Source organism: Ornithorhynchus anatinus, chromosome 2 (assembly GCF_004115215.2).
Source record: "Ornithorhynchus anatinus isolate Pmale09 chromosome 2, mOrnAna1.pri.v4, whole genome shotgun sequence".
NCBI classification, from domain to species: domain Eukaryota; kingdom Metazoa; phylum Chordata; class Mammalia; order Monotremata; family Ornithorhynchidae; genus Ornithorhynchus; species Ornithorhynchus anatinus.
Genome location: NC_041729.1, coordinates 9619019 through 9634886, shown reverse-complemented (window position 1 = coordinate 9634886; position 15868 = coordinate 9619019). Strand labels below are relative to the sequence as shown.

At 45.2% G+C, this 15868-nt stretch overlaps 1 protein-coding gene across 2 annotated transcripts in view; it reads right to left on the bottom strand.

Moving 5' to 3' along the window:
* The window catches only part of CHFR (checkpoint with forkhead and ring finger domains), a 44870-nt gene extending 30746 nt beyond the window's left edge, over positions 1-14124 (bottom strand). Inside the window, exons 1-3 of one of the 2 annotated variants that reach the window (XM_029056539.2) lie at positions 13960-14124; positions 13120-13264; positions 9616-9715 (exon numbers count right to left, since the gene is read on the bottom strand). In XM_029056539.2, the coding sequence (XP_028912372.1) occupies positions 9616-9715; positions 13120-13252 (233 nt within the window). In that variant the 5' untranslated portion in view covers positions 13253-13264; positions 13960-14124. Of the gene's footprint in view, positions 1-9615; positions 9716-13119; positions 13265-13423; positions 13616-13959 lie in introns of those variants that run through there. The other variant, XM_029056548.2, reaches the window with a different exon arrangement.
* Between the last annotated feature and the right edge of the window lie 1744 nt (positions 14125-15868).

The window sequence follows — 15868 nt, the reverse complement described above, 5'->3', positions numbered from 1 at the left end:
CTATCCCTAGCTTTGTTCTCAATTATAAGCTATTTATTTAATGCCTGTCTCCCCGTCTAGATCACAAACTCGCTGTGGACAGGGAACGGGTCTACCAAGTCCGTTGTACTGTACTCTCCCAAGCACTTAGCATACAATAAGCACTCAATAAATAGATTCATTATTCTCATGCCCTCCTGGTTCTATTCCCTGCTTTTGTCTTCTCCCTCGTCTCCTGGTCCCTATTTTGAGCCACTCTACTCTGATCTGAGCCCAGACTTTGGGAGCAATGGCTACCGGTCTCACTTGGGACTTGGTGTGGATTTTCCAAGAGGCCCTGGCAAGGACTGGCATTTTGGTGGCAGAGTGACCATTTTTAAGGTGGGGGGGGGACCCTAAAAATTTTTATATAGATATTTCATGGTAAACAGGTAGATTTTTTCTCCAGTCGAGAATGATGGATGAGAGTGGGTCCAGAGACTTCAGTGCAACGAGGCAGTAGGCAGTCAGGAGTGCAGCTCGCTGCAAGGGGCCTGCAAACATTTTACATTTCAAAGTCCATTGACGGCTCATGTGCCTGCGGCAATACTGAAAATGACTGGCTAACGTGGGCAGCGAAGACCACAATGGCTACCGAGCTGGTTACCCTGGCAACCGCCGACCGGTCTATGGAGCTCTGGCACAGCATCAGCCATTTGGTATAGTTATATGAGCACATTACAACACTGGGGAAAAATATGGTGGGACCGTGGCGGTTCAGAAATGAATCAGTCTTAGAAAAGGCACAGTTATGTATGCGAGACAGAGCGCGATTTAAAAAGATAAGTGTAGGAAGAAAAAGGATGAGTGGGGCTAGCTTTAACAAATGAGCACGAGTAAAAGCAGTAGGGAAAGATATGTGGTCACAAAACTGGCATCAATCTTCTACAACATCGGCAGCTGTGCTGGGAGGCAGGCGAGGGCTTGTCCTGGATATATTTCAAATTACATGGCTAATAGAATAAACATATTTTTATAAGTGGCCATTTTAAAATCATAATTTTAAAAAGTAATGTTAATTGCCCCCGACAGTGGTGAATTTAAGTCCCCCTACCTACTACAGTAGTTTCTCCATTCTACCTACCATGGAAGAATACCACTATTCTTGGCCTGGCGATTACAAAGGCACGTGGTCTAGTGGATAGAGCGCGGCCCTAGGAATCAGAAGGACCTGGATTCTAATCTCGGCTCCACCACATGACTATTGTGTGAACTTGGGCAAGTCACTTAACTTCTCTGTACCTCAGTTAACTCATCTGTTAAACATGAGCCCTATAATAATAATAATGTTGGTATTTGTTAAGCGCTTACTATGTGCAGAGCACTGTTCTAAGTGCTTGGGTAGATACAGCCTCATACTGTCCCTCATGAGGCTCGCAGTCATAATCCCCATTTTACAGATGAGGTCATTGAGGCACAGAGAAGTGAAGTGACTTGCCCACAGTCACACGGCTGACAAGCGGCGGAGCTGGTATTCGAACCCATGACCTCTGACTCCCAAGCCCGTACTCTTTCCACGGAGCCATGCTGCTTCTCTAATAATAATGTTGGTATTTGTTAAGCACTTACTACGTGCAGAGCACTGTTCTAAGTGCTGGGGTAGATTCAGGGGAATGAGGTTGTCCCACAGGAGGCTCACAGTCTCCATCCCCATTTTACAGATGAGGGAACTGAGGCACAGAGAAGTGAAGTGACTTGCCCACAGTCAAACAGCTGACAAGTGGCAGAGCCGGAATTCGAACCCATGACCTCTGACTCCCAAGCCCGAGCTCTTTCCACTGAGCCATGCTGCTTCCATGTGGGATATGGATGGTGTCTGATTAACCTGTATCTACCCCAGTGATTAAAACAGTACCTGGCATGTAGTAAGTGCTTAAAAAACAAAAATTGATTAGGATTAAAATGGTAATAAAATAATTTTTTATGGTATTTGTTAAGCGCTTACTTCAGACCGCTCCTCCAAGAGGCCTTCCCTGACTAAACCCTTCTTTCCCCTTCTCCCACTCTCTTCTGCATTGCCCTGACTTGCTTTATTTATTCCACCCCATTCCCCTAACCTCCCAGGCCCACGGCACCTATGCACATATCTATAATTTTATTTATATTAATGTCTGCCTCCCTCTCTAGACTGTAAACTTGTTGTGGGAAGGGAATGTGTCCGTTATATTGTATTCTCCCAAGCTCTTAGTACAGTGCTCTGCACACAGTAAGCGCTCAATAAATAGGACTGACTGATTGACTCCGGGATTAGCCCGGCACTGCCCTGGGGATTTTAGTTAGATGGAAAGGGCCTCTTGGGCATCTGCTTGGACACAAGATCGTCCTCAGAAGGTGAGTGTGCAGAGGTGGGAGAGTTAATCTGAGCTGGGTCAACCTGGATCTGGAAGCTGTTGGGAGCTGGGTCATTTTTAGGGTGGGTCCAATTGGCTCTGGAGGAAGCTCAGTACCACTCTCAGATCCTTCTCTCAAATCCACTCAGACCCTGGAGGTCTCTGGAATGGCTCAGCCCTCCCAGAGTGTTTCCAAATTGGGAACTGTTTCTTCCCTGACAGACACTTCCCTTTAGCCGTGTTCCCCACCCACCAGACCCCCTCAAACCCACTCTATGCTGGACCCAATTATTAGTGGTTACTGCTACCGACCATGCTTTAAAGACAGCCAATCCCCAGTGGTGACAAAAAAGAAAAAAAGAAAAGAAAAACTGGCTCAGTTCCTGCCGGCTATCGATGCCCTAAAACCATAGCCAGCCTCTTAGCTGGCACTGGGAGAATACAAGTAGAACTGGTGAGATGCACTGTACCAATCAAGTACAGACTAAGTGGGATATTCTCTGCCCACGAGGAGCTTCCACTCTTAATGGGGTGACATTCATAAAAAATATTTACAATTAGAATACTCAAAATAAATGAATTGAATGTGTGTGTGTGTGTGTGTATGTGCATCTAAAACATACACAAACATACACAAGTGCTAAGGAAGGTGGAAATAAGCTCATCTGTGCTAGGGTGCTCCATTTTTATATGATTTAACCTAAATCTTCTTAGGGGGCAAATGGTTTCTGATCTTTAAGACAAACAAACTTCAGAACTCGCCCGAGGTACTTTGGAGCCAGAGGAAAACTAGGCCTGATGCTAGCGACAACCTGAGACGGCTGCCAGAGGAAATTTCAAGCCTGGACCCAACACCCCACCACAAGCACGATGATTATATGGTTGACTCACACGAATTCTGATCAGAATCTTGGCACGGTCTCACTGCTTCTGAGGAACTTCCAAGACAGATGGCAGAACTAAACCTTGTAATGGGCAAAGGTGACGATCTGCCTGATTTGATATAACTCCTGAGCCTGGCTGTGGATAGCTTGCGCAATTCAGAAACTATAAAATTCCCCAGGCTCCCATTTTCATTGTTCCCTTTCTTGAATTTACCTCTGAAGTCCTGGAGAGGTAAATCCAAGAAATTCATTTTCATGTACAACCACCACCTGATGGTTAAAAATGCAGATTTTATCTAATTCAGATTCTTAAACACCCTTCAAATCATTTCTTTTTATTTACTCCACTGGTGAATTCAGGTTAAGCCATGGTAAATTCCTCATTTGAAATTCTCCATTCAAAATAGTTTAGTCCTATAAGGTTCCATTTCTCTAACTAGAAGTTTTATGTTTTTAATAGCTGGCCCCTTGAAAAGTGTGCTAAGGGGCTTTTCTACTAAAGCCTGAGAAAACGTTAATCCTCTTCTCTAAGGCTCTCTTTTGTCTCTATGGACTTCCCATAGAATAGATTTTCATTTGTTTTCCATCTGAGAACAACCATGGTTGCCTGACCAACTTTGGGGGAAAAAAATGGCTCATCCCATAGGAAGAATTTTCTGCCATTACAAACACACCCTCACTGGAGATATCTCAAAGACAAATTCTGATTTTTAAGTGCCCCAACTTCCCTTTCTACTTCCCACTCCAAGGGAGTAATTTGGCAATAATTTAACATTAATGGAAAGCATCGGGCTAAAAGCTGCAGGGTGGCTCATTCAAAACAGGCTCTATTTTACTACCTCTTTAAGTGGGTGTGCATTCAATGGGCCAAACTGAAAATGCAATAAGAAAGGAGGAAGCCAGCAGAGTTAAAGAGGCTTTTGAATTGACTATTAAAGATGGATTCAATCCCAAAAGAGATGGTTTTGCCACCACTTCTTTGAAAACTTGAGTTCAGAATTGTAATAAGTATTTTCCATCCTTAGATTTCCTAATGACAACACTCCCATCAGATTAAAACTCAACAGGACCTTAGTAGAACAGTGATTACATTGCATATTATAGTCCAGCTAGATATTTAAGAGCCAAGTTCTTTTCTCAGATCTTTGCAGGCAAAGGGAAAATCCAACTGATTCAGCAGGATGACCCTGTACATCTGTATCCTAAAGATAAATTGGTTTTAAGAAGAAATTGACTAAATTTGTTTTAAATTCCCCTTTGATCTGATGATTTTTTTTTTTAAAGGAGTTAGTTGGATTAGGGACAGCCGCACCAGGGATTTAGGATGAGGAAGCTATCCATTAGTTTGGATTTCAATGATAACCTCATCATAAATATCAATCAGCGCTACCATTGAGCGCTTACTAAGAACTTGGGAGACGACAACACAACAGAGGACAACTCCTGCCTTCCCTCAAAATCCACTCCCTCCCCCTGTGCATCTGACCCCATCCCTATCGAACACTTGCTCTCTCCATTCTTCCTTTCCTAAATGCCATCTTCAACTGTTTACTCTCCAATGCCTTTTTCCCCACTGCTTTCAAACATGCCCATGTCTCAACTATCCTAAAAAACCCTTCCTTGACCCCACAGCTCCCTCCAGTTACCACCCCATCTCCTTCCTACCATTCCTCTCCAAACTCTGAGCGAGTTGTCTAAACCTGCTATCTCAAGTTCCTCTTCTTCAATTCTCTCCTTGACCCTTCAAATCTGCCTTCCGTTCCTTCACTCCAAAGAAACCACCTGCTCAAAGGTCATCAGTGATCTCCTTCTTGCCAAATCCAAAGGCCTCTACTCCATCATAATCCACCTCGATCTCTCAGCTGCCTATGACACTGTCAACCATCCCCTTCTCCTGGAAACATTATCCAACCTCAGCTTCACTGACACTGTCCTCTCCCGATTCTCCTATCTCTATGGCCACTCAGTATTATTATTATTAATAACAACAATAATAATATTGTTTTTTTAAGCACTTACTATGTGCCAAGCACTATATTAAGCCCTGGGGTGGATACAAGCAAATTGGGTTGGACTCAGTCCCTCTCCCATGTGGGGCTTACAGTCTCAATCCTCATTTTATAGATGAGGTACCTGGGGCACAGAGAAGTGAAGTGACTTACCCAAGGTCAACGGCAGACAAGTGGTGGAATCAGGACTAGAATCCATGACCTTCTGCCTCCCAGGCCCATGCTCTATCCACTACACCACTTTCATGAGTTCCTCCTCTGCCTCCCACCCCCTAATTGTGGGTGTCCCTCAAAGTTTAGTTCTCGGTCCCCTTCTATTCTCCATCTCTATCTACTCCCTTGGAGAACTCATTCACTCCCAACTTCAACTACCACCTTTATGCTGATGAGTCCCAAATCTATATAACCAGTCCTGATCTCTCTCCCTTTATGCAGTCTAGCATTTCCTCCTGCCTTCGCCACATCTCTACTTGGATATCCAGCCATCACCCTCAAATTTAACATGTCTAAAACAGAACTCCTTCACTTCCCACCCAAACCCTGTCTTTCCCCTTGCTTTCCCATCAATATTGAGGCACCACCGCTCTTCCTGTCTCACAAGCCCATAACCTTGGTGTTATCCTTGACTCCTCTCTCTCATCATCCAAACTGCTATCACACTAATCCAAGCACTCATCCTACCCCACCTTGATCACTGTCTCAGCCTTCCTGCTGACCTCCCAGCATCCTGCCTCTTCCCACTTCAGTTCAAACTTCACTCTACTGACAGATCATTTTTCCACAAAAAGGTTCAGGCCACTTTTCCCCATTCCCCAAGAACCTCCAGTGGTTGCCCACCCACCTCTGCATAAAACAGAAACTCCTTACTATAGGGTTTAAAGCATCCAATCACTTTGACCCTTCCTACCGCACTTCGCTATTCTCTTATTACAACCCAGCCCATACATTTCACTCTTCTAACGTTAACTTTCTCACTAAACCTCGATCTCTTCTATGTAGCTGCTGACCTCTTGCCCACACCCTGCCTCTGGTCTGGAATGTCCATCCTCTTCATATTCGACAATTACTCTCTCCTCCTTCAAAACCGTTTTGAAGGCACATCTCCAAAAGGCCTTCCCTGATGAAGCCCTCCTTTACTCTTCTCCCACTTCCTTTTGCGTAACCCTGACTTGCTCCCTTTATTCATCTCCCCCTCCCAGCCCCACCGCGCTTATGTACATATCTTTAATTTTATTTAACGTCTGTCTCCCCCTCAGATTGTAAACTCATTTTGGGTACAGAATATAACTGTTAAATTCTTATATTTTACTCTCCCAAGTGTTTAGTACAATTCTCTGCACACAGTAAGTGCTCAATAAATATGATTGACTGAACAGACTTGGTAAGCTTATTTCCTGCCCCTAAGGAGTTTACAGTCTAAAGATGTAGAGAGAATCACAATCCCCAATTTTATAGTTCTGTTTCTCATCAGTAAGTCTTTACTAAAAAATGGCAACTATGAAACAATTTAATTCTAGTAAGACAATGACCAAAGTCTAATATTTTGTAACCTGGGGAGACTTCTCCTTCCCCTCAAATTGCATGCAGTTTGCCAACTCCAAATACAGGCATTCCTAACTCACGTAACACCTCAACTGACGGAAGTGTGCCACAAAAGCCTTTATAAAATTTGGGAACAAATTCAACATATAGTTATGCTGTCTGATTCAAACATTCAGAATTCTGACTCTTTAATTATACTAGTTCCTAACTAAGGACAGATAGACCTTGAAAAGGCAGTCATCCTTGGGATATGGACTTTTGCTCTTCAAACAATTTTTAGAAAATCAATCTATTTCTTATAAAAAAAGGATTCTGAAGGAGGAAGAAGGGATCTAAGTAAAAGAGTCTTGGAAACAGTCTTTCGCTCACTCACTCCCGAAGCCAGGTAAATGATAAAGAACTTACTTCACTATCAGGGTCACCTCCATGGGGCAGGGAATGGGGATTGAAAGAAAAATGATAAAGCATAGGCTAGATACTATTTTGCACTTATTGACAAGACTGGAGAGCGTTTTGCATAAACATGTTCCATCTGAGAGGAGGCATCCAGGTAAATAGAATGAAAGCCACACTTGCATCTAGAGGAAAAGTTTCCAGACACTTAAGTTCCTGAAACTACTGTGCTGAATTCCCACCAAAAGTAGCAAATTTCTACATCTTATATTCATTTCCTTCATGACCTTGCTGTTTGCTACCTGATCATCCAGGGCTTGCCTGCATCATGAGTCGACAGTGGAACTACTACTGGATAAGCAGTTTATTTGTTTTTTTTTAATAATAATAATAATGATAGTAGTATTTGTTAAATGATGTTGGTATTTGTTAAACGTTTACTATGTGCAGAGCACTGTTCTAAGTGCTGGGGGAGATACAGGTAATCAGGTTGTCCCACATGGGGCTCACAGTCTTCATCATCCTTTTACAGATGAGGTAACTGAGGCACAGAGAAGTTAAGTGACTTGCCCACAGTCACACAGCTGACAAGTGGCAGAGCTGGGATCTGAACCCATGACCTCTGACTCCCAAGCCCATGCTCTTTCCACTGAGCCATGCTGTTACTATGTACCAGGCACTGGACTAAGCACTAGGATAGATACAAGATAATCAGGTTCACAGTTCATGTCCCACAAGAGGCTCATAACTCAATCTCCATTTTACAGATGAGGTAACTGAGGAAAGAGAAGTTAAATGGCTTGCCCAAGGCCAAACAGCAGACAAGTGGCAGAGCTGGAATTAGAACCCAAATGCTCTGAATCATAGTCCTGTACTTTTTTCACTAGGCCACAATGCTTTTAGCTTCTGGTTCAGCTAAACCAGGATCTACATTCCAAGCGCTCAGTACAGTGACCTGCACATAGTAAGCGCTCAATGAATACGACAATGAATGACTGCATACACTTTGGATGGAGGCTGAAGTAGCCAAATTGGCTTTCCCGGGGTTGATCTTCCAGGTTTTAGTTGGCCTAGCTAGGTGCACTTGCTTCTAGCTTCATGCAGCGTGGCTCAGTGGAAAGAGCCGGGGCTTCGGAGTCAGAGGTCATGAGTTCTAATCCCACCTATGCCACTTGTCAGCTGTGTGACCTTGGGCAAGTCATTTAACTTCTCTGTGCCTCAATTACCTCATTTGTAAAATGGGGATGAAGACTGCGAGCCCTATGTGGGATAATCTGATTACCTTGTATCTACCCCAGCGCTTAGAACAGTGCTTGGCACATAGTAAACGCTTAACAAATACCAACATTACTATTCTCTTCTAGAGTGTTTTTTTGGGGGGGGTTGCTTTTTGTTTTTTTAAGTGGGAAAGTGGCTACTTCCTAGCTGAGCAATGTGCTTAAATGAAAATCTGGGGAGGATGCAGGCAAAGTAAATTGAGGTGTCTATTTTCACTGATAATCAAACAGGTCACTGCATGTTGTTTGAAACAACAAGTAATGTGCTTATTTACCTACAAAAAACTGTGAGTAAGAGTGTCCCTCATTCACTGCTCTGCTGCAGCTTCCTGTTGACTCAGCCACAGCTTCCTGTTTTTTTTTGAGATATATTAACCAAGTGCAGCGAGATATGAGTCCTGTCAGCTAGTCTCCTGTTTCCCCACCCTGGTTGAAGGCGAGTAATACTCTAGTAAATTTATTCATTTCCTCCAATTTACAGCTTCCTGTTATGACTGACTTCTCCCCAGTCTTCGGAAAAGCATGAGAGATTTTATTGCAGGATAAAACACACATGTCAATGAATCAGGAAGGGAGACTCCTTATCTTTCAATTCGTTTTAGTGTATTTGCTTAGGTGCTCATCGATTTTGTACTCTGGACCTCATAAACGTTGTTGGTCAAGTACATTCTCACTCGGTAATGGAAAACCTCCAAACACCTGAACAGCTACTTGTCAGTAGAATGAACGAACTGGGCCCTCCTAATGAACTCTGCTTATGACAAGATCTGTTCTCCAGCATAGAAGCTGCTCATCAACAGAAAACCTCATGGGCATATGACCTTCCCTAAAAGACTGAGAACACACCACCTTCTTAGGGATTCCTAAAACTACCAAATCCCTTGCAAATATTTTTATTAGGCCTTTGCTCCCAGCCACAAAAGAAGATAAGCTCTTGACAAACTCCCATACCTCCCTCCTTTCCAGTGCCAGCCATGTCGTTTCTTGACCATGTAATAAATATGATACAGAACAAAACAGTCCAACTTCCTGAAAATATAACAATTCAAAAGGTGTTTGTGACCGCAGTGCTTTTTCTCCTAAATCTTTCATAGTATGTCAGGTTAAAATTATTCTTCCTACATTAAAATTGGAAGTCAACGAAAGTTGAGGTAAGACCCACCTGGTATCTTCAAGTGACACCTGACCAGATTTTTCATCCACCATGATCTTACAGTGATCTCCACACACCAGTTTGTTGCTGGGGAATGAAAGGTCACAACCTGAATTTTAAGGAGAGGAAGATGAAATTTGACATTAAGATTCTGTTGTTTTTACCCAAAAGGATTTAGATTCCAAACTTACGTATATAATTGTGAAAAAGCTGATTTCAAAAGATTTTTCACATATTCTTCTCTAACAGTTCATTCATTCAATCATATTTATTGAACTCTTACTGTGTGCAAAGCACTGTACTAAGCATTTGGGAGAGTATAATATAACAACAGGCACATTCCCTGCCCACAATGAGCTCACAGTCTAGAAGGGGAGACAGACATTAATACACAAAAATAAGTAAATAAATGAATTACAGATATATACATATGAGCTTTGGGGAGAGGAGGGAGGATGAATGAAGGGAATAAGTCAGGGTGACGTAGAAGGGAGTGGGAGAAGAGAGGAGGGCTTAGGGAAGGCTTCTTGGAGGAGATGTGCCTTCAATAAGGCTTTGAAGTAGGGGAGGGCAATTATCTGTCTGATATGAAGAGGGAGGGCGTTCCAGGCCGGAGGTTGTTTAGTTCTGAAGCCAGAAGAAATCCTACATGCAAACAGTTGAGGAAAACACTACAGTGCTCTATACACAGTAAGCGCTCAATAAATACAACTGAACGAATGAATGGTTAGCATAATTGTATTTTACTCAACCCTCAGTTTCTTCTTCCTCTTATTCCTCTTCTGAATCCCAAATCTTAAAATCCAACATGCAATTCAAGCAGAAATGAAGTTCCAAAAACATGAAGCTAGATTCAGACATTTAATATTAGGAAAAGGTTAGACTCACAGAAAATCCCCTCTCTTCCGCCATATCATCGTTATCAATAATATTTACTTAGCATTGCTGTTCTATGTGAAATCTTATTCTAGACAGCGAGGGGAATTTTATAATTGTAGAATAAGACAATTACCACCCTGAAGAAGCTTGTAGCCTCTGCTTATGCTCCCTTGCAGAAAGACAGATAGTACAGTAAGCACTCCAAAAACACCACCAATTGGTTGATGGAAAGACCACCGATTGGTTGGGCTTATCTCGATAGTCAATAAATGAAGATGTTCTTTTTAAAAGGATCATTTTGGGGCAAGACTTGGCTCTTTCAATACGAAAATCACTTTGGAAAATTTTAAATTGATTTATTTGGAACTCAACGGGCAGGCAATTTAGACACTTGCTCTTTGCAAATTTCTTCACAAAGGTGCCCAAAATATGACATCTTCTTGACTAAGGAGGCATATGAACAGCAAGCAACTGATTAGTCATGTTGTCTGTCTATATATTTTTTCATTATTAAGCCAGAGAACTAAGGAAAGAGAAAAACACAAATGTGTTCCTTATTTCCCCACACCCATTAGGACAAAAACATCCAGCAGATGTTAGGACCATGAAGTGAATCTGCTCGCTCCGTAGCAATTTTGATTTGATGGGTAACTATGACATCAGAGACAATTAATTACAGGAAGGCCTCAACAATTGAGGTTTTCATGTTGCCAAATGTCAGCTCCTTGGCTCCTTTCTCTCTGGGCCCAGGATTCTGTCTCTGGTACTGACTTCTTTTCATTCTGTTTCAAAAGAATTTGGGGGAGTCATGTAGGGCAGTTACCTAAGGAGGCTGCATGGAGGAGAAAAATTACTTTTTAAACCCTAAAATAATCTGTTTCTTTTCAATGAAAACTATGATCTTAGAAATTGCTGTGTAAGTTCAGAGGTCATTAGTGATGATAAAATGATCCAGATTGGCTTTTAAACCATCCAGATTATTTTGATCGATAATCTTTTGGGTTCTGAATATCATTCAAAATCACCAAGGCCATTGATTCCATTTTTTTAGGACTGGAATCCAACTTTAGTTTGCTTTTGAGGCTCCAAATCTCATGCAAGTCACTTCCAGATCCCTACCTCCTTTCAGTGTTCTTCCTAGGGGAATTTTGATTGGCAATGTGCTTCTGGTAAAGCAGCTGAATTAGATGACTCTCCAAACCTAAAATAATGTTGGGCTTGCATTGTGTTTTCTTTATTTTAAGTAGCCAACTGTTTAGATAATGGATGCCTCCTCAATTCAGTCAACATAATGATGACAAATCTTATTCGTCAAGGCATTCAAATTCAGAGCACATCATCTGATATGAAAAAAATTCTATTTTTGAGTCTTTCGAGAGGCGTTAATATTTTCCCAAGCCATATTTGATTGGGTGTAGAATTCTCCTATGTATAATAAAATTTAACAAATCTTATTTTTTTAAAAGCCATTTAAGGGCTTATTATGTGCTAGGCACTGTACCAAGTACTGGAGTAGATACAAGCTACTCACAATCTTAATTCCCATTTTACAGATGAGGTGACCGAAGCACAGAAGTGAAACGACTTGCCCAAGGCCACAGAGCAGGCCAGTCACAGAGCCAGGCTTAGAACCCAGGTCCATGCTCTATCCACTTTGACACACTGATTTGTTTAACGAAAGAAACTGGGTTATTAGGAGTCACTGAAATGTCTTCTAGTACTACCTGACAACGATGAATACACTATACTGCACAGGTCTCGATACTGATTACTAGAAACCTCATTTTTATCCTCTCCAGGTCCAGGACCAGAAATTTGCAATGACAGCGTCCTATGACTATCCATCTGAAAGTCAAGACTTTAGCCCGTAAGTTATTTTCCTAACAACTTTTCAATGAAATAAAACTCCGATATCCTTGAATACAACTAAATGACTCAGGACAACTCATTCTTTTGTTCTCCAGATTTAAAGAGGAATGTTTCATATGTTGATATCTGTCAATCTTCTAACGACTCTCATCGACAACAGTATTTATTGAACATCCCTCTAGACTTTAAGCTTCCTGGGGCAGGGAATGGTGTCTACCAACCCTACTGTATGGCACTCTCCCAAGTGCTTGGCACAATGCTCCTCTTGCGATAAGTGATCAACAGATATCACTCGATTGACTGGTGGACAAAACACCATACGGTGCTCTGAGTGACCTTACAGAGAAATACGGAGCAACTCTTCCCGGTGACTGGGTGAATTTTTCTAGTCTGACGATGAAATAAAACTTCAACCTTCAAGTTTTTTTCGCTGCAAAGCATGTAGGCTTTTTGTTTGGTTTTACGGGCGGGTGATCAGTGGGTAATTGAAAGACACCAGAATTGTTTTAGGTGAGGGCACAAATGAAAAACTGGAACCCCAAAAGGGGGAGAGCAGGGGCACAGGAAATGATGGAGCAGAGGCAAGGGAATGCCCCGAGTGATCAGAGCAATCTAACCGACGGCTTTCCATCTCCGCCCCTACTTGATCCATCCATTCGACGGTACTTATTGAGCCCTTACTAAGTGCAGAGCGCTGTACTGAGCGCTTGGAATGTACAATTGGGAATGCCCTACTTCCGCCGGAGGATGCTCGGGCCATCCTACCTTTCCTCCGCCCAATGGTCCATTCCCTTTTCAACAAGAGGATGTCGGACTCGGTTTCCTCAGCACCCAGGCGGATGAGTTTTCCCCAGGGTTGTTTCTGGGGCTGCTTCTGGTCTCCTTCCGATTGCTCCATCTGGATTCACATCTACAGATTATGAAAAAATACACGCGGAACTTCCAGGGGGGAAAGAGAAAAGGTGGGGGGAGGAGGGGTCCTCCAGGAACCGGCAGGGTTTTTCTCTCCTTCCTCATTCCTCCCCGTCTGACTCAAGGCCCATCTGTGGCTGCCCAGGCTGGCCCCCACCTCGTCTCGTTGTTCCCTTCACCCCCTGGCCTCTCTTCTGGGGACGCCAAGCTTGATGTTCTCTCCCTAGAGCCGGCGGGTCCTGACACTGTCCCTCCCGGCTCCACAGCCGACCGGTCCTCGTCGTGGTCGTCGTCTTCCTCGTCCTCCCAAGTCCCCTCCAGGCCGAGCCCCGGGCCGCTCCCCGCCCCTTCCCGCCCGGCCCTGTCCGGCCGGCTCCTTTGTGTGGCCGGGGTTCCCCCCCGTCGGGCAGGGGTGGTCCCTGGGGCCGGGCCGGGGTGGTCCCCGGGGCCGGGCCGGGGTGGTCCCCGGGGCGGGGCCGGGCCGGGGTGGTCCCCGGGGCTGGGCCGGGCCGGGCCGGGCCGGGCCGGACTATGGCTCTTTCCCAGACGCCCTCGGGGCGCCCCCTCAGGCCAAGCCCAGGCCGGGCCCCCGGGCCTAGTCCCGCCGCGGGCCGCCCCGCTCCCCCGTCGCCGGCGCGGGGGGCCCTCCGCGTCCCTCCCCACCTCCCCGCGCCTTCCCTCGGCTGCGCTTACACCCGGCCCCGGTCCCAGCCCCGGCGCCGCTGTCAACAGACATTGCCAGCCCATCAGCTGATCGCATCTAGGGCGGGGCCAGGGGGGCCTTCCTCCCTCGGCCGCCCGCTACGGGCTACCGCGAGAACTGGAGCCCGCCGCCATCTTGGAGCCGGGCGCCAAGGGAGGGCCAGGCGGACAGAGAGGGAGAGAGACACGGAGGGAAGGAGGGCGGAGAGAGAAACACGGAGGGAGATAGAAAGAGAGAGAGACGGCGACGCGGGGGAGGGACGGCCGCGGCGGCCATCTTGGAGTCGGGCGCGGCCCCTCGGCGAGGGCCCCCTCGGCGGCCATCTTTGATGGGGGCAAGGCCGAAGTCCCGGAAGGACAGGACGATTTTCTTCGAAACTCAACCTATGATCGGTTTTGAAAACGATAATTTCTGAAATAAAACTTGCGATCAATTCAGCAGTTCCGGGATTTAGAGCGTCTCCACTGCAAGCTCCCACCGACCGAATGGCTGGGGGGGGGGGGTCGTTCCTCCGGATTTACAAGAGAGAGGCAGGTGTCGTGCAGGTCTGACGCGGCACCAGCCGCCCTAGGGCTAGTAGTTTTTTAAATAACCAGGCCCCTTCCACCTCCGCTCTAGCCTCCCCTTCCAGTGTTTACAGGGACCTGGGAGAGAAAGGCAGCAGTTCTGGAGCAAGGAAGGGCGTCAGTGGAGGGCTAACCTTCCTCTCCCCTCATCTCAGTGACATAATAATGTTGGTATTTGTTAAGCGCTTACTATGTGCAGAGTACTGTTCTAAGCGCTGGGGGAGATACAGGGTCATCAGGTTGTCCCACATGAGGCTCACAGTCTTCATCCCCATTTTACAGATGAGGTCACTGAGGCACAGAGAAGTGAAGTGACTCGCCCACAGTCACACAGCTGACAAGTGGCAGAGCTGGGAGTCGAACCCACGACCTCTGACTCCGAAGCCCAGGCTCTTTCCACTGAGCCACGCTGCTTCCCCATCATAATGTTGGTATTTGTTACATGCTTACTATGTGCAGAGCACTGTTCTAAGCGCTGGAGTAGACACAGGGTGATCAGGTTGTCCCACGGGAGGCTCACAGTCTTCATCCCCATTTTACAGATGAGGTAATTGAGGCACAGAGAAGTTAAGTGACTTGCTCACAGTCACACCGCTGACAAGTGGCAGAGGCAGGATTTGAACCCATGATCCCTGACTCCCAAACCTGGGCACTTTCTGCTGAACCACGCTGCTTCCATATTTCATTTTCCGTGGATTTATCCTAAAGATTCCAGAAACTCCTCACCAGAGGTTTTAAAAGCCCTCATTCACCTCACCCCTTCCTAGCTTATTTACTGATGGAGACTGTGAGCCCCACGTGAGACAACCTGATTATCTTGTATCTGCCCCAGCGCTTAGAACAGTGCTTGGCACAGAGTAAGCGCTTAACAAATACCATCGTTATTATTATCACTTCTCTGATCTCCTTGGGGAGCAGCATTGCCGAGTTGACAGAGCACAGGGCTGGGATTCAGAAGGACCTGGGTTCTAATTCCAGCTCTGTCACTTGTCTTCTGAATGACCTTGGACAAGTCCCTTAACTTCTCCATCCCTCAGTTATTTCATCTGGAAAATGGGGATTAAGACTGAGTCCCATGTGGAACATGGACTGTGTCCAATTTGATTAGCTTGTATCTACTCTAGCACTTAGTAGAGTGCCTTGAACAGAGTAAGCATTTAGCAAATACCATCAAAAAGGAGTGCTGTGCTGCAAAGTGGAGGCCGAGGATGCCTAATAGGCCTTCTGGCCACAGTAGTTCCCAGCGACACTGCTCAAACTGAGAACTGGGAGGGGGGAATCCTGGATCTACAGCTGGTCAATCTACAAGCATCAACAAAAGTCCTTGAGCTGG